The sequence below is a fragment of the Callospermophilus lateralis genome, chromosome 3 (genome assembly GCF_048772815.1).
Source record: "Callospermophilus lateralis isolate mCalLat2 chromosome 3, mCalLat2.hap1, whole genome shotgun sequence".
Lineage (NCBI taxonomy): Eukaryota > Metazoa > Chordata > Mammalia > Rodentia > Sciuridae > Callospermophilus > Callospermophilus lateralis.
The window spans coordinates 145,683,228-145,699,204 of NC_135307.1; the positions used below are offsets into that span (position 1 = coordinate 145,683,228).

Sequence of the window (15,977 nt, forward strand, 5' to 3'; positions counted from 1 at the left end):
CTGAAGTTTATTTGAAAGCATTCGGGTTCCAGGAGAGAGACTGACTAGTGAGTTACAGTTAATTGTGGTCAACATTAGCTTTTAATGTGGCAGCAGTTACTGTTCATCCTCCACTCCCCAGTCCCATGGTAAGCAGCAAAGATGTAGCTTGATGGAGCTGGGGCAGAGAATAAAGACTTGATCCTCCAAATATCCAGTTTCTGTGTTCTGAATGCTGTTTTTGATTGCTGAGGTACAGACACAGAGGCTGGCTGACATTTTTCACAACCCTCACCAGGTAAAACAGCTTCCACAAGATTTCAAGGAGTAGCACTTTTTTTTTTTTTCTATTTAAGACATTGAAGGATTAAACACAACTGAATACCCAGGAGAAGTTAGAAGGCCGTGAGGCATGGTCAGGAAAAGATTCGTGCCCAGAAAAGACCTGAGGAAGCCTTAAGCTTTCACTTCATTCCTGACGTGGCTGATACCATCCAACCATAACAAAACAAACTAAATAAACACATCAAACCCCAAATTATTATAAAATTCTAATGTCCAGTTCTCAGTTAAAAAAAAAATCACAAGGCATGCAAAGACACATAAAAGCATAGCTTATTCAAAGGAATAAAATACATGAGCAGAACTTTCCTGAGGAAACCCAGATGTTGGACTCAGTAGACAGAACAACTTCAGAACAACTGTCTTAAAGATAGTGAAGAGCTGAGCAAAACATAGACAAAGACAGGAAGATAATAATGAACAAAATGAGAATACCAATGAAGCAAAATTTAAAAAGGAAAGAAAAATAAAATTTGGAGGAGTTGGAAAGTTTGATAACCAAACTAAGCATATTTTAGCAGGCCAAAGAAAGAATCTGCAAACTTGAATACAGGAAAATAGAAATGATCAAGCCTGAGAAGAAGAAAGAAAAAGAATAAAGAAAAGCGAATAGAGGAGATCTGTGGAACACTATCAAGTGGACTCATGTACACATTATCTCAGAAGGAGGAGAAAAGGGGGGTAAAGAGATGATATGAAGAAAAAATGACTGAAACCTTTGTGAATTTGAAAAAAGAAACGAAGCTACAAATTCAAGATCAGAAAACTTCAAGTAGGATAAAGATGCCGGGGCCCACACTGAGACACATTAAAATGAAACTGTCAACATACACGTGGAAGAACCAAGGGAACCGAGAAATACCGCACAGAAGACATCTTCAATAAGATCGTCAGATTTTTTTTAACCAAAACACACTGGACTGGTATATTCAAAGTGCTAAATAAAAAAAAATAAAACTGCCAACCAGAATTCCGTATCAGCAAAACTGTCCTTCAATAATGACAGGGAAATAAGACTTTCACATATAAACAAAAACTGAGAAAGTTTGTTAGCAAAGAGCGACATCATGAAAAATGCTAGAGGGAGTCAAGTTCAAATGAAAGGATTCAGGATGTAAACCGGAAGGCAGAGGCAGCATTGACATCTCCAGTCAAGCCGGCAGGAGGCTAAGATTTGTTGGTACAATGCACTAGAGTGACAGTGGAGGAGGGACAGGCTTTCTCCCTGGTTCTGGTATGGGATCTCTGTGATGCCTGCCACCTCCCTGTGGGCAGCAGCCTCCCCCACGCAGGAGGATGGCTTCCAAGCACACTGACCCACTGGGCAGACTCCCATCCTTATCTGGCACCCCTGACTTCCCAGAGAGGTCCACCGCATAGCACTTCTGCAAGCTCCCTTCCCCCTCACGCAGTGGGCCCCAGCTGTACCCTCTCCAACACGGTCCATGAAATGTCAGCCCTGGGTGTCTGTGAAGGGGGACACCCTCATCCAGATTTGTTCCTTCCTCGGGTGCTCTGCCTCAGACCTGAAGCTGGCTGCTCCCTGTGTCTGCCCTTCCTGTGTTCATTAGCATTCTCTTTGCCTCTTAGCAGCTAACTCACCTGTTAGACAGAACGCCTCTTTAAACATTCTCTGTTCAAAATACACATGACCCAAGAAATTTAGTTTTTCCAAGTTTCCCTTTGAGTCAACAGGAGAACAGGAAGAGCAACCTGCGAGCTGCATGAGTTGCTACCCAAGTGATTCCAGTACCACACTTGGCAGGGCCCTGCACATGCCCCCTCCCTTGCTCTTCATGACTGGGGTTCAGTAGTCCCCCCCACAATTTTGCTTCTCAGGGTTTCAGTTATCTATAGTCAATGATGGTCTCAAAAATGCTGGAAATAAACAATTCATACATTTTAAATAACTTTCATTATTGCATATTGCTATAGCTGTCCTATTTATTGTTAATTACTATTATTAATCTCTTACTGCATCTAGTTTCCAAATCAAATTTTATCATAAGCATGAAAATAGGAAAAAATTCTGCAAATGTCTTGGGACCTATAGGATAAAGGGAGCTGCTGTATAGGTAACCTAGAGGAACCATGACATTCATGCGGCCTCTTATATGTATCCTGGGCCTGAAACCAATAGAAGGAGGTACCCTCCATCTGTGGCCTTACAAACACAGAAGGAAAATCATTGTGGGGGAGGGGAGGTCCCTAAAGGGCTTTCTGAAGCTTCAGTGGGAAGAGCCTCAGGAGGGGAACAACTTTTCTAAGGATCCCATGCTGGGCTCTGTGGAGGAAGCCTGATTCATATGGACATAAGGCACTTTAAGAGATGCTGCACCAGGGCCAGCAAAGGCAGGTGGGAGAGAACAGATTCACATGGGGCAGGTGCAGAGCAGAGGGCTGGGACTCTCCTTCACCCTGGAAGTTCCTCTGAGTTATGCAGGGTGGATGAAAAACAAAATATATCTAGGAAGGCTAAATAACAGAGACCCAGCTTGATATGGCTAAAATAAAAACAACTAGAATAACAGTTCATGTAGAATTGTCACTCTTTTTGAAAGCTAAAGGTGGGTTCATGCCTTTCACCCTGCCCTTCCCAGGGGGGCTAGAAGGCCCAGGCCTGTGGGCTCCACAGCACAGGCTCAGAGGCTGGCGAGGCCTTGTGGGAAGGGCCTATAAGGGGAGATCTCACCCTGAAATGAGGATTTGCCACCTGAGAACATGGAGGAGACACTACAAAGAAAGAGGCACTTTTATGTATACAGTGATGGTAAAATAGCTAAGGTGGCTGAGTGCTGGTGCTCAGTCAGCCCTTCATCACCATGAACTCATTAAGATGGCACAGAGAGTCAGAACTGTTCCTGCTTGTGGCCTTCAGATGAGGGATCCAAACCTTCCCAAGACATGGAAGTAAGAAACATAAGGCACAAGAGCTCCTGCTTCTGGGATGGGCAGCAGCCTCCCCCACGCAGGAGGACGGCTTCCAAGCACACTGACTTCCAAGCACACTGACTCAGCTGTCACGAGGCTGGAAGGGCCAGTCTGGCTCACCGTCAGCTGGGGCACAAGGGTTTCTTAAGGTACATCTTTGATATCATGCCCAATGTCCAGTCTTCCCTTTTTAGTACTTTCTAAATACCAATATAGTAGAAGCTTAGATATAAAACAAAATGGTCTGAATAGGCCCTTCACAAGAAAAGGATATCCAAATGACAAAGAGACACACACCTGCTCAGCTTCATTACTGATGAGGTAAATGCAAATTAAAATTTCCATTAGATGCTACAACACTCCCACCAGAATGGCCGCAGTGGAAAAGAGTGACAGTACTGTGTGTCAGTAAGGATGGGAGAAAGTGGAAACCCACCATACCTTATCGGCAGTGGAGAGGGATGGGCACTTCGGAGGGTTTGCAGGTTGTCATATGATCATGTGTGCCTGCACGCTAGCAGCTGGTGACTGCCCTTCCACTTTGCTGACACACACCCACACATGTACCCCAAAGCACATGCCTGATGGTGACGAGCAATCTCTGCAAGGAGTTTTACTTTTCTTCAGGCTTAACCTTCATAAACATGTTTAAAGATAAAAAAAAAAAAGAAGCTAGAGAGGCTTTGGTGGGGAATTGCAGAGATGGTGACAAAGGAGAGATCCATCCCTAGTTCTCACCAGGCAGGGCAAGGATGGTCTCCTAGTGGGGTGGGCACCACAGGGCCTCAGACTGGCCTAAGTTCAGAGCAGAAGAGCAGCAGAGGTATGCCACGATGATCAGGATTGTGAGGCATCAGCCTCTCTCCTTGCAAGGGGCTAGACATGCAGAATCAAGGAAGGATGGAAGAGAAAGATGCCAGCTGGTGGCACCTCACTTACTTTCTGCCTTGCCCTATTAAGTGAAGATAGATCAGAAGACAAGGTCACAATAGTAATTAAGATCCTCTTACCATCCAGCAACACAGGGAGCTCAGCAGAGAGCAGAAGTTCCACTCCTGATGGGCTCTGTGAGCTCTCATGAGCAAGTTGGGCAAAACTGTAGCATCTGGGAAGTGGCTGTGGGCTGCTAACATGACTCCCCAACAGCTGACATCCTAGCATTAAGACCTCCTCTGTAAGGTATCCAAGCAACACGTGGAACTTCTTCTCAAGTGTAGAAGACTTAGAGTTTTAAGAACTACCCATACGGGCTCTAGGTCACTTGGCAGGCTGAAAGCACATATGTGGGGTCTCATGTGAAAGCAAAAAACAATGACAGCCACAGAAGTCAATGGCCCATCTCGGTGCTGAGTCTTGGGTGACTTACTGCATCCCTTTCCCTTTGTAGTGCTCAAGGGACGGGGCTGTAGGATGATCCTGATGCATCCCACTTCTGTCCTCCACTCACCTTCCAGCCTTGTACTTGTTGGGACAGAGCTGACTGTCCGAAAGTGCACCTGAGCCTTTCTCCCCACCTGCCCCTGATCAGCCTGTGATGGAGTAGCAGATTAGAATTAGAGATGACTTCTCCACCTTGCAGCCTTTGGTTATAACTTCCACTGACAGCGACACAAATGGCAGGATAGGATGAGCCAGGAAGCTGGTGTAGAAACACAATTGGTCCCCAGGGCCTTTGTGTCAGCTGACAAGAATAAAAGTTCTACCAGCTGTAGAGATCAAGGCTAGGGGGATAAAAAAGGTGGAGTGAGGGAGACATCTCTGGCTAATATTTTTGGACAGTGAATAAGCCAGCTGCAGAAGATGAGGAAAGGAGCCAGGGACATGAATCGAAGCGGGTGGAGAGAGGGTCGTGGGAGCGCTCCAAGCCTCAGACACACACAGCAGTGAGATCTGGACATCCCTGTGGAATCTTGAGCAGCCAGCCCGGTGATTTAAGGAGTGAGATGGAGAGGACGTTGTTTTGGTCAGAACTTGGCTCCAGAGCCTCGATCAGCTGTGCTTTGTAACAATCACCACATCAGGTCATTGTGCAAAAGCTGGCTGTACACTGCAAACCGGGACTTCATAAAGTGCACATCTCATACCTCTGCAGGAAGCCCCCAAGACTGCTGCTAACCTACCCAACAGAGGCCTGCCCATCTCTCCCCCTTCATGGGGCTAGTGCCATGAAGGTGAGAACCTCCTGGAAAGACCACCCAGGGGAAAAGGGCACACTGTTTCCATTCTGAACAGGACATGGAGCTACACTGCCACTTCAAGAGCTCACACTGACTAACGTAGTGTAAACACCACAGGAGCCAAGCCCCCATTCCTCTCACTTGAGGAAGGCCCTGTACGTGTTGAAGCTTATTCTTGAGATGCTGCTGAGACTTCTGGCTCTGAGCAAGAGCCTCACTGGGGCAGGGCAGGGATGGTGGACCTCGGGTGTAGGGGGCCTGAACTGCACTACCTGGCTGATCAGAGGATCCAGGCTTCAGTGAAGTGAGATGATAAAAGGGAAGGGGGCCTACCCGGTGCTCTATCTTTTTGGTCTAATAATTTCTCATCAGTTTTGGGTTTCTCAGGGGGAAAGGTATTAGGAATGCGTTTTGAGGCCCTGAAGAGATTGCTCTTCTTGCCAAGCATGCAGCCAGGGTGTGAGGTGATAAGAACATTGACAGAGGAGCTGCTCTGTGAAGACCCAGAAGGCAGGATGGAGCCCACACAGGTGTGACCTGTTGCAGATCTTCAGGATGCTCAAAGGCCAGCAGGGAGGACAAAGGGAAAACAAGGGAGCCAAGAAGTAACAGTGATCACCTAATGTTATAATACCTGAATGTTCAGTGCTGAGGGAGACAGGTGGTCAGGAAGGGGTTTCTTTGAGGAAATGTTATTTACACTGAGACTCAGAGACACAAAGGTACGTTAGGGAAAGGAAAAGAGGGGCAACCACGGGCCTCCGTGAGAACGTTGTGTTTGAGGAACAGAAAAGGGGCTTTGGGGCTGGAATGGGTTGAATGCTGGCTCCTTGGGCCCCCTGAAGACATGTCCACTTAGATATAATTTCATTGAGAAAAAAAAAAGATCTTAGGAGATGCAATTAAGGACCCTGAGATGAGATCATCCTAGATTAGATAAGGCCTAAGTGCAGAGATAGGTGTTCTACTAAGAGAAGAAAATGTGGGCAGACACACAGAGGAAAGACCACATGAAGATAGAGACGGAGACTATACTATGCCTCTATAAGTCAATGACAACCAAAGACTCTCAGAGCCACTGGAAGCCTGGGAGGCACGAAACAGATTTTCCTTCAGTGTCAAGAAGGAACCAGTGCAGCACACACCTTGATTTTGGACTTCTGGTTTCTAGGACTGAGCTCCAAAACCAACCCCCTACCACCAAGCTGTGCTACCTTGGGCAAGTTACCTAACTTGTTTCTGACTCAGTTTTGTATTTACACAACAGGAATTCAAAAAGATGCCTCTCCCATACAGCTGCCTGAAATTACTTACTAAATCAATGTTTAAGCAATGATCAAAAACACAAGTAATAATAAATCATGGCAAGGATGTGGGGACAAAGGTACATTCAGACACTGTTGATGGGACTTCAAATTAGTATAACCACTGTGGAAAGCATGGAAAAAAAAGTTTTCTGATTCCTCAGAAAATTATAAATGGAACCACCATGTGATCCAGCTATCCCACTCCTTGATGTTTACCCAGAAGAACTAAAATCAGCCTACCATAGTGATACAGCCACATCAATGTTTATAGCAGTGCAATTCATAATAGCCAAGTCATGGAACTGGCCCAGGTGCCCGTCAACAGATGCATGGATAAAGAAAATGTGGTTTATATACACAATTGAGTTTTACTCAGCCATTAAGAAGAATGAAATATGGTATTTGCCAGTAAGTGGATGGAAATGGAGCACATCATGCTTAATGAAATAAGTCAGACTCAGAAAATCAAGGGTCGAAGGTTTTCTCTTATGTGTGGAAGCTAGAGCAAAGTAAAGGGGATAAAGGGTAGGAGTCAGATACCGTAAAGATAGAGGGAAGATCTGTGGAGTAGAAGAAGGCGACTAAGGGGGATGAAGGAGGGACAGGAAAGGGGAGGGGATGCAGAATGAATTTGACAAAATTACTCTCTGAGCATGTCTAAATATATCACACTGAATTCCACCTCTATGTATATCTATAAAGCATCAATTAAAAATAGATAGAAGACCAGTAGAGAAAGGGGTATGGGGAGGGAGGAGGAGAGGGAAAGAGGTGTAACATACAACCAGGGACTCAAATGGAGAAAATTAAACTTCGTGCGTATGATTGGGTCCAAATGAACCCACCTATTGTGTATAATTATAATAATGCACTAATAGAAGCATAAAAATAAATGCCTAGGGGAACCTGGCACATGGTGAGCGCCCGCTGCATTTGTTGTTCTTAACGTGGCCATATGTGAAGGAGGTAGAAAAGAGACAAAGGGATGGCACCTGCACACAGGGGCTTTGAGTTTGAGCAGTGCACTGGTCGGAGGTGCTATGTACCAAGAGGGCAGAAGCAGGCTGAGAAGAGAGAGCAGAGCTTAGAAAGGGTCTGGTTTAAAGAGTTAGAGAAAAAAAACAAGGGACGCGTATGGGAGTATTCCCCTGGAGGGGGCAGGGCTTTCATCTGTCATTGCTTGTCACTGTAGGCCCACACCTCACAGGGTCTAGACTTAGGATCCTGTCAAGGCTTACAAAGTCATGGTGGTGAAATGGCATCACAGGGAAGGAGCAAGGACCTGGGAGCACTGAGGACACCTACTTTCTCTTTTGGTACTTGTCCACTGCCCTGCCCCACAGGGCCTTGCTGGACAGCAGAGCTGAGCAGTGAAGGTGTCTCTGTGTTCATGATAGTCAGAGGTGCCGGACCCCACAGACCCTCAGTGGCCAGGTGTGGCAGTCCTACCCATTCCCCCATTCCTCAGTGGTGACATGCACAAAGGTGGGCAAAAAGAGGTGAAATTCATGGCCACCACGAGGAGGGGGCCTGATAAAGAAGAATAAGAAAAGGAGGTTTTTATAACAATTTTGTGATTTCCAGATCAGCCTCTCTTTGGGGGTGACTGGGCTTGGAGGAATGAGAAGAGAATCCTAACACAGGAAGCCTTCTGGCAGGCCAAACCAGAGAGGTATGTTGATGCACCTGTGAACTAGGGGATCTTCAGGAGCCTCTCATCACAAGAAACCCCTGTGGTAGCCCAGAACCACCATAAGTGGGCAGGGCAGGACGCAGCCGGAACAGTGATAGGGACCAGTCAAAGCTGGAAGCCCCAACGTTCAGGAAAGCCTCCTCTCTTGCTGCCGACTAGAGAGATACCCTAGCCTATGTCATTCCAAGGCAAAAGGACAATGTGGGTCTCACATAGGCCGTGTCTAGTATGTTTGGCCAGCACTTATAACATCTACTTGCAGGTGTTAAACACAATCTAAACTGTCCACCCTCGGGGACATAAGGGCCTTCAGGCATTTAGAGGCCCTACTACCCCTTCTGTGATGTTTACTGGGAGTTACCTGGTGTGTAATGATGCAGGAGGCCAGACCTGAGCCAGAGCCCACAAGCTCCAGTCACAAACAGGGGACAGCCATGAAAACCATGACCTGAGCAAAATTTTTTTCCGTACTTAAAGTTTTTCCACCCAAGTCACCCACCCCAGAGCCACCAGGCAGAATTGTGAGGTGGATAGTGTGGGACTAGGTCTCATCCCCATCTTCTAAAGTGCTAACAATAAGAGGGGCTGTTCATTAACTACAGACCAAGGACTTTACATGAATTTCCATCAGTTATTCCAACTTGAAGATGTTAAGACATCAGTTGCTATAAAGAGCCATACTGGGAGGTGGTGGCTAGAGCTATAGCTCAATGGTAGAACGATTGCCTAGCAAGTGTGAGGCCCTGGGTTCAAACCTCTGTACCACATAAAAATAAATAAATAAAATAAAGGTATTGTGTCCACCTACAGCTAAAAAAATGATTAAAAAATAAAGAGTTTTTCTGAGGTTGAAGACTTATTCGCCCTGAGATGCTTCGCTCTACCCTCTTGCTCCCCATAATGGGGAAACAGGGGCCCACCCATGGGACTTCCTTGAGATCATATGACTAATAACCAACAGAGCCAGGCTCAAACCACAGCACCATGAATCCAAAGCTACAACTCTCTTCTTGGGGACAGAGGTCAAGCTATTAACTTCAACATTAAAAAAAAAACCTGTAAAAATTGAAACCCCCCTTTATTAATTTCTCAGCATTTAGCCAAATAGAGTTTCTAACCATCTATCCATTTGTGCTTTTAGTAAAGAAATTATTCCTAATAGGTACAACACCTACAATGTGTCAACTACTCTGTATTATGTTGTGAAAAGGCATACTATGCACTGCCATATATGTTCTAGTCACTGACTGAACTATGGGCACATGCCTTCCTTTATCCAGGAGGTCCCTGGTCCTGGCTGGCCACTGGAATCATCTGAGAGACTGAAGGCATTCACTCTCTGTGGCCCACCAACGGCGTCTGTGAGATTTAATTAACAAAGCTTGAGCATCAGAATTTCTAAACACAAGAGGTACTTGCTAATTCTTCATGGACATGACATACATGTGCATATAAAGCATTTCTTTCTTAGTCATGATTTACAACTTGCTCATTTTCCAAATTGACATGACACCCAAGACAGAAAACAGACCATGAAAAGAAACACTTTAAATTGCGAAACAAAGATTAAAGGGGAAAACTTGTGTTGATGAACTTATAAAAATTGAGCACAAATCTATCTCTGGATCCAAGGGTGATCAGGAAGATCTTGGTGTCATGTAATCAGTAAAAGAAACTGAGAAGAAAACACCCTCCTTCAATTTTTTTTTCCTGTCAAATACTTCTAGGAAGACTTGCGAAAAATATTCCAATGAACAAGATTGCTAAACACACAGATTCTTTGGACTAATGAACAAGAAGCCTGCTCCACAGTCAGCCAACAGCTAATTTGAAGGCTGGACTCCATTTCCGGAAGGTCTACAGGCTTCCAGAGAATGACCCTTGACTAAGTAAACCACGAAGCCGGCGAGACAGACTGCAATCCAGCTGCCTCAGGAAATCTCTCTCCCGGAGCCTAGGCAGGGAGTCAAGAAGCCAGCTCACCACAGGACTCCTCCACCTCCGTGTTCAGGGAGAGCTCTAGAGAAGCCGAGATGCCATCTGACACTTGAGGCCCTTGCACTGGACCTGGGTTCTATCTCATTTTCCTCATGCTTGGTTCTTGGTATAAGGTAGTATAACTGCAGGTTGGCAAGACCCAGGGAGGCATCTTGGAGAAGGCCTGGTCAAGGGGCACTTACGGCGGGTTGTCGCATTTCCTCTGCCGGAACCGCGCTCCTGTCCCACATGTCCTGCTGCACATGCTCCAGGAACCCCACAGGCTCCAGTCTCCATCTACATGCTCTGGGATGGGCGTCTTGCTCACACACTCCCCTGCACGGCACCACTGAAACACAGGAGGGAGGGCCGGGCCTGAGCACTCAGCAGAGCTTCTCCTTTCCCAAAGGACTATAGGTCCCTCCATAAGGCCCCAAATTGATTTTTGAAATTTACATAAAAGTAGACTATTACAGGATGTGCATATTTGTTGTCTATTGATTCTATGTGCTCAACCTGATACCTACCTATATTTCTCTGGGGTTTGCATTTTGCCACAAACTTCCCCATACAAAGTGGCCCATTGGGATTTTATAAATTCTCAGAAAAAGGAAAATTCTGAATAGCTTGTGAAGGAACCTGAGCATTGGCAAACTTTGCTTAACATGACTATCTGTTATGGGTTCTAGGGTGGGGGTTGGTACACAGGGATGAGAGCCAGCTCCATGTAGATCACTGTGGTTCTTTCTAAGGATAAGAAGCCAATCCTCTAAAACACATCTTCCCAGAGTGAGTGTATGATTTAGTGGCTCCCAATCATGGTATCAGGATGAACCGTGACTTCCTTTTCAACCATTGCAATGAAACTGAGGGCAAAGCTGTATGGCTGCTGGTTCTGGCCAGCTCTCCTCCTAACATTTAAAATCTTTCCTGTCCAAGAAGATCAGGTTTGCCCTCTTAATGTCTAGTTAGAACTGGACAACAGTGTTCTTATCAACTTCATTGCATGTTAACTTTTTGTGTTTGGCAAGTGTAATTGTTTTCCATTTTAAGTAAACTAATGGAAAGGTTCCCTTTTAAGTAAATTAACTCGTGGCACAAAAGGAGTTATTCTAGCAAATATACTAAAGTAAATGATTCTTGCATCTTTAAATGAGAGAAAGGAGGTAATGAGGGCACCCCTGTGTCTCAAGTGGGCTCCGTGGGCATTTCTGCAGTGACTGTGGGATATTCCAGGGGCTCCTGAGCAGAGGACACTCTGCCTCTCAGAAGGAAATGTGTCCAGTACCCAGGAGAGTGGGGCTGCCATTGGCAGTGGTAGGAGGCAGGGGGTTACCTTGTCTGCCCCACACTCGGTGCCATCCAGGGGAGGATCCAGCTTGGTCTTGCAGGACGTATCTCCTTCTACCAGGCACCACAGTCCAGCGCACATCAGATGCTACAGAACATGGAAAGGAACCGTGACTGACAAGAACACCCACATGCATGTAGGCCATAACTGGGGGTCAGACGTGTAGTCCAATTAACCTTGAATTTGGGATCTGAAATGTAGGGAAGAGGGAGGGTCATGAATGAAGATGTTCAGAAAACAGGAGCATCGTTTCATCTGGTTTATTGAGCTCAATGAAATCCTGCAAATTTATTCCTAGGAGGGCTTGTCTCATAGGATTGAGTTTAACAGCCCACCATCTGGTAATGAGGGTCTAAGAGGCATCAGGGAGACAGCCTCTGCCTCCTGGGAGTAATAAGCAAATAATTGCTTCCACTTACTGTACTGAAGGATAAGGCAGGCACCCACGGGCTGCACTGAGCTCACAGGAAATGGATGGAACCTAACGTCGTTAGAGAGGGTTTGTTGGAAGAAGCTGAGGCCAGAGGGGTGAGCGGCTGTCATGAGGCTCAGAAACAAGAGTCCAGATGAAGGGCCTGGACCTCATGGGGTCACAGAGGCAGCCTTCCATGTTCCCTGCCTGGTTTCTAACTCAGCTAAGCTGTGCATAATTTCTCACAGCATTTCTTCTAGAGGATTTCACAACTGCACAACTATACAATTGCAATAATTAATTCTACTGAAACAGGAATGGGCATTTACTCAGACTCTCAACTGTATTAATAAGAAATGTGGACATTGGCAAAGTGCTCAGAATGAAACAATTTATCAAAATCATTGAGGTTGGCGTGGCCAGTGTCCTCCCCCAAACGACTTACATGCAGACAGCATCATTAGCTATGAGGTGATTGGGGGGGGGGGGCTGTCAGGCAGCACCCAGATCCCACTTGGGGGATGGGGAATGATTCTGAGGCATCATTTTGCTCGGAGGTTACAGGCGGGATAGCGCCATTGCACATGGCAGTCAGCTACCCAACAATGCACCTTTCTTGACTTCTCCCTTGCCATAGACAGCCCCCTCACGGTATTTCCTGGGATCACTTCCCAGATAAACTACTTGCACCCAAATCCTTGCCTCATGGCCTGAAAATTGAAAACAGATGTGCTTAAGGATCTTTTAAAGACACAGTGCTTCCTGGATGCCAAACCCAATCATGGTGAAGAGGCCTGAGCTGGAGTGGGGAGACAGGATCCTCCAGAGTATGGCTAGGGGATCTGCTGGTGTGCCTCAGGCAAGGAGTGGGGGCCCCTGTGATGTGGACAGCACAGTTATGGTATGGTTTGCAAAGGGTGTGCTGTGCTTAGTTTAGAGGTCTGCTGATCCAAGTAATCTCAAACATCTGCATGGACTGGATGCACAACTGTGCTGTCTACTGTCAAAAAAAAAAATGTTTAGAGGTCTAAGGGACAAAAATAAATAAGAGAAAGGGAAGGAAAACAGAGCTGAAGGGTGCTTTTAAAAAGAGCTAAGAAAAGCCCACAGCAGCCCTTTTCTCTTTTGCAAGTATGTAGAAGCTTATCTGTGCCCTTAAAGAAGTCAGTGATTCCCGTGGAATACTGTTCAGAAAAGCTTACACGTTCCTATTACTGTTCACCTCTCAACGGAGCGGTAAAAAGATGAGAGCGCTGAGTGCAGCCACAGCTGGTCCCATAAAGACTGACTGCACCTCATTAAATTCTTGATTCCTTGCACTTTGACCTCAGAGTTCTTCGAGAGTGTTGCACCCATGTGCAGACATGTGTTCATGAGGCAAGGCTGACCCAGGAGGGAATTTATGGGGTAGGAGTGCTTGGGATGAAGAGGAATAACAGCCACATCAGGAGTTGGGGGGAGAAGGTGGTGTGAACCATTTATTATGCACTTTATAGACAGTACTTTCCCATAAACCTTTTCTAATCATCAAAGAGATGGAGAACAAGGTTAGGCAGAGACTTCTCAAATAGAATCCTCCCCATACTAACCAGAAATGAAAAAATTAATAAATTATACTAAAGTTAAGAATTTCTGTTTAACAAAGACAACTATAAGAAAATGAAAGAAGGTATTTGTAACACATGGGGGAAACAATCTTAATACATATCACCAACAAAGTGTGTGCACTAGAATGTAGTTAAAGAAGAAAACAAGCCAGCCTTCTCTAGATCAAATAAGGAGAAGACCCAGAAAAATGGATAGAAGACTTAAACAGATACATCCCAAAGGAGAATATTTAAATGGCCAGGAAACATATAAGAAAATTTGCTCAATCTCTTTAGTTATCAGAGAAAAATACATTAAGACCCACCATCAGATGCCTTTGTATACTCACCAGAATGGTTAGAATGAAAAGGATGGGAATTCCAAGTGTTGACAAGATCCTTGTGCATTGGTGATAAGATTATAACTTGAAACAACAACTTTAGAAACTCTTTGGCAGTCTTTACTAAAACTGAAGACATACATTCCAATACCCAGCAACTCTACTCCTAAGTATGTTCGGACCTGTGTGTGTGTTCCTCAGGGGTCAAAGTACTGACCTCAAGTGATGGGTCACAAGGAAAACAGAGGTGGTGCACTGAAAATAATGTAACAAATTATGTTTGAACTATGTGCTTAAGGTTTATATGAAACATTAGTGTACTTTGTATTTAGACTTGGACCCATTCTCAAGTTATCTCATTATTTCTCTGCACATATTTCTCAAAGACATTCCAACGCTATTTGGGTTAGTCTCAAGGTAGAAGCCACCCAAACATCCATGAACAATAGACAAAATATGATGCTTAGAATGATGGAATCACGTATGATTTTATTTATGTAAAGTTCAAAGACAAGTAAAACCATGGTGTTGAGAGCCAGAATGGTGGTCACTTTTGTGTTCAACTTAAAAAGAAGGAAAAAGGGGAGTGAGCAGAAAAGAGACTTTGGAATTGCAGTCTCTGACCCAATCTGGACCACCAGCATCGCCCTATGGGCCCAAGCCAAGCAGTCATTCTGCTTCAAATTCATTTTCACTAACAGACAAATGGGTGGACTACATGACTGCCTGTCACTGCAATGTCTTCTAGATTAAAAGCTGGAATTCACATCCTGCTATACAAATGATAAAGTGCTCCAAAGTCTGTCATCCTTTGCCACATGACAGAACCAGGAGGCAATCTGTGGAGGTCAAGAGGCTCAGGCTGGGTCAGAAGCACAGTCTAAAGAAAGAAATTAAAATAAGGTAGCAGAAAGGGTATTTTAATATGAAGTCAAGACCCTGACCTGAAATGAAAGATCATCTTAGTCTCAGATTGGAAAGGAAAGCTTTGTTCCAAGAAAAATGACAAAGAATGATGAGCACAGAGGCATGTCCCGATAGGTTATTAGATGTCAAAGATAAAGCAAATATTCTTTGGCCAGCCTGGCAAATGCATCAAATCACAGATAACAGGAAAAGACATCTTCCATGTGCAGATGCCTCTGCAAGAACATTACATCAGAGGTAGAAGAGAAATGCTGATAAGACACAAGGAAAGGACACGTGACCAGGAAGTTTGTACAAGTTGACATCCCTAATTTAAAAATTCACAATCTGAAATGTTCCAAAATCTGAAACTTTTTAAGCTCCAACAGGATAGATAGTAACAGTAGGAAATTTCCACTCCTGACCTCCTGTGATGGTCACAGTCAAAATATAGGCACGCTAAAAATGTCATGTATATGCAAGCTAACAGCAAGATATTATGGAGCGTGGCTGGAAAAATTTGAAGAAGAACACAGAAACAAACATTTAAAAGTTAAATATATAATTTTAGAAGAAAAAAATCAATAAATGGTAACATCACTGAATGAGAGAATTGATGGCTAGAATGGAATTGAACATACATGCTATGTGCCTGTATGAGCATACCATGATGGACTCACTTTTAGGTATATCCATAAAGTACCAATTTAAAATAAACAAATAAATGAATAAATAGAAGGAAGAACAATATAGTAGAGGAAGGGGGATGGAGGAGGGGATGTACAAATATGTGAAAATGAATCCCATTATTATGTATAACTATAATACACTAATAAAAGCATTAAAAATATGAAGACAAAAGGAAGGAGGGAAATACAAATGATGGGTAAAGAGATAGGGAGGACTAAGAGGGAAACAGTAGCATGCATATGTTAAAATGCCTGAGAGAGTAGATATGGGTCAGAAGAAAGACTG

The 15,977-nt window shown here is 44.7% G+C and overlaps 1 protein-coding gene across 2 annotated transcripts in view; it reads right to left on the reverse strand.

Moving 5' to 3' along the window:
- Adamts17 (ADAM metallopeptidase with thrombospondin type 1 motif 17) overlaps window positions 1-15,977 on the reverse strand; it is a 347,197-nt gene that overhangs the window by 120,212 nt on the left and 211,008 nt on the right. For both annotated transcript variants that reach the window (XM_076848849.2, XM_076848848.2), the window contains exons 11-12: window positions 11,743-11,844; window positions 10,610-10,755 (exon numbers count right to left, since the gene is read on the reverse strand). In XM_076848849.2, the coding sequence (XP_076704964.1) occupies window positions 10,610-10,755; window positions 11,743-11,844 (248 nt within the window). The remainder of the gene's footprint in view (window positions 1-10,609; window positions 10,756-11,742; window positions 11,845-15,977) is intronic.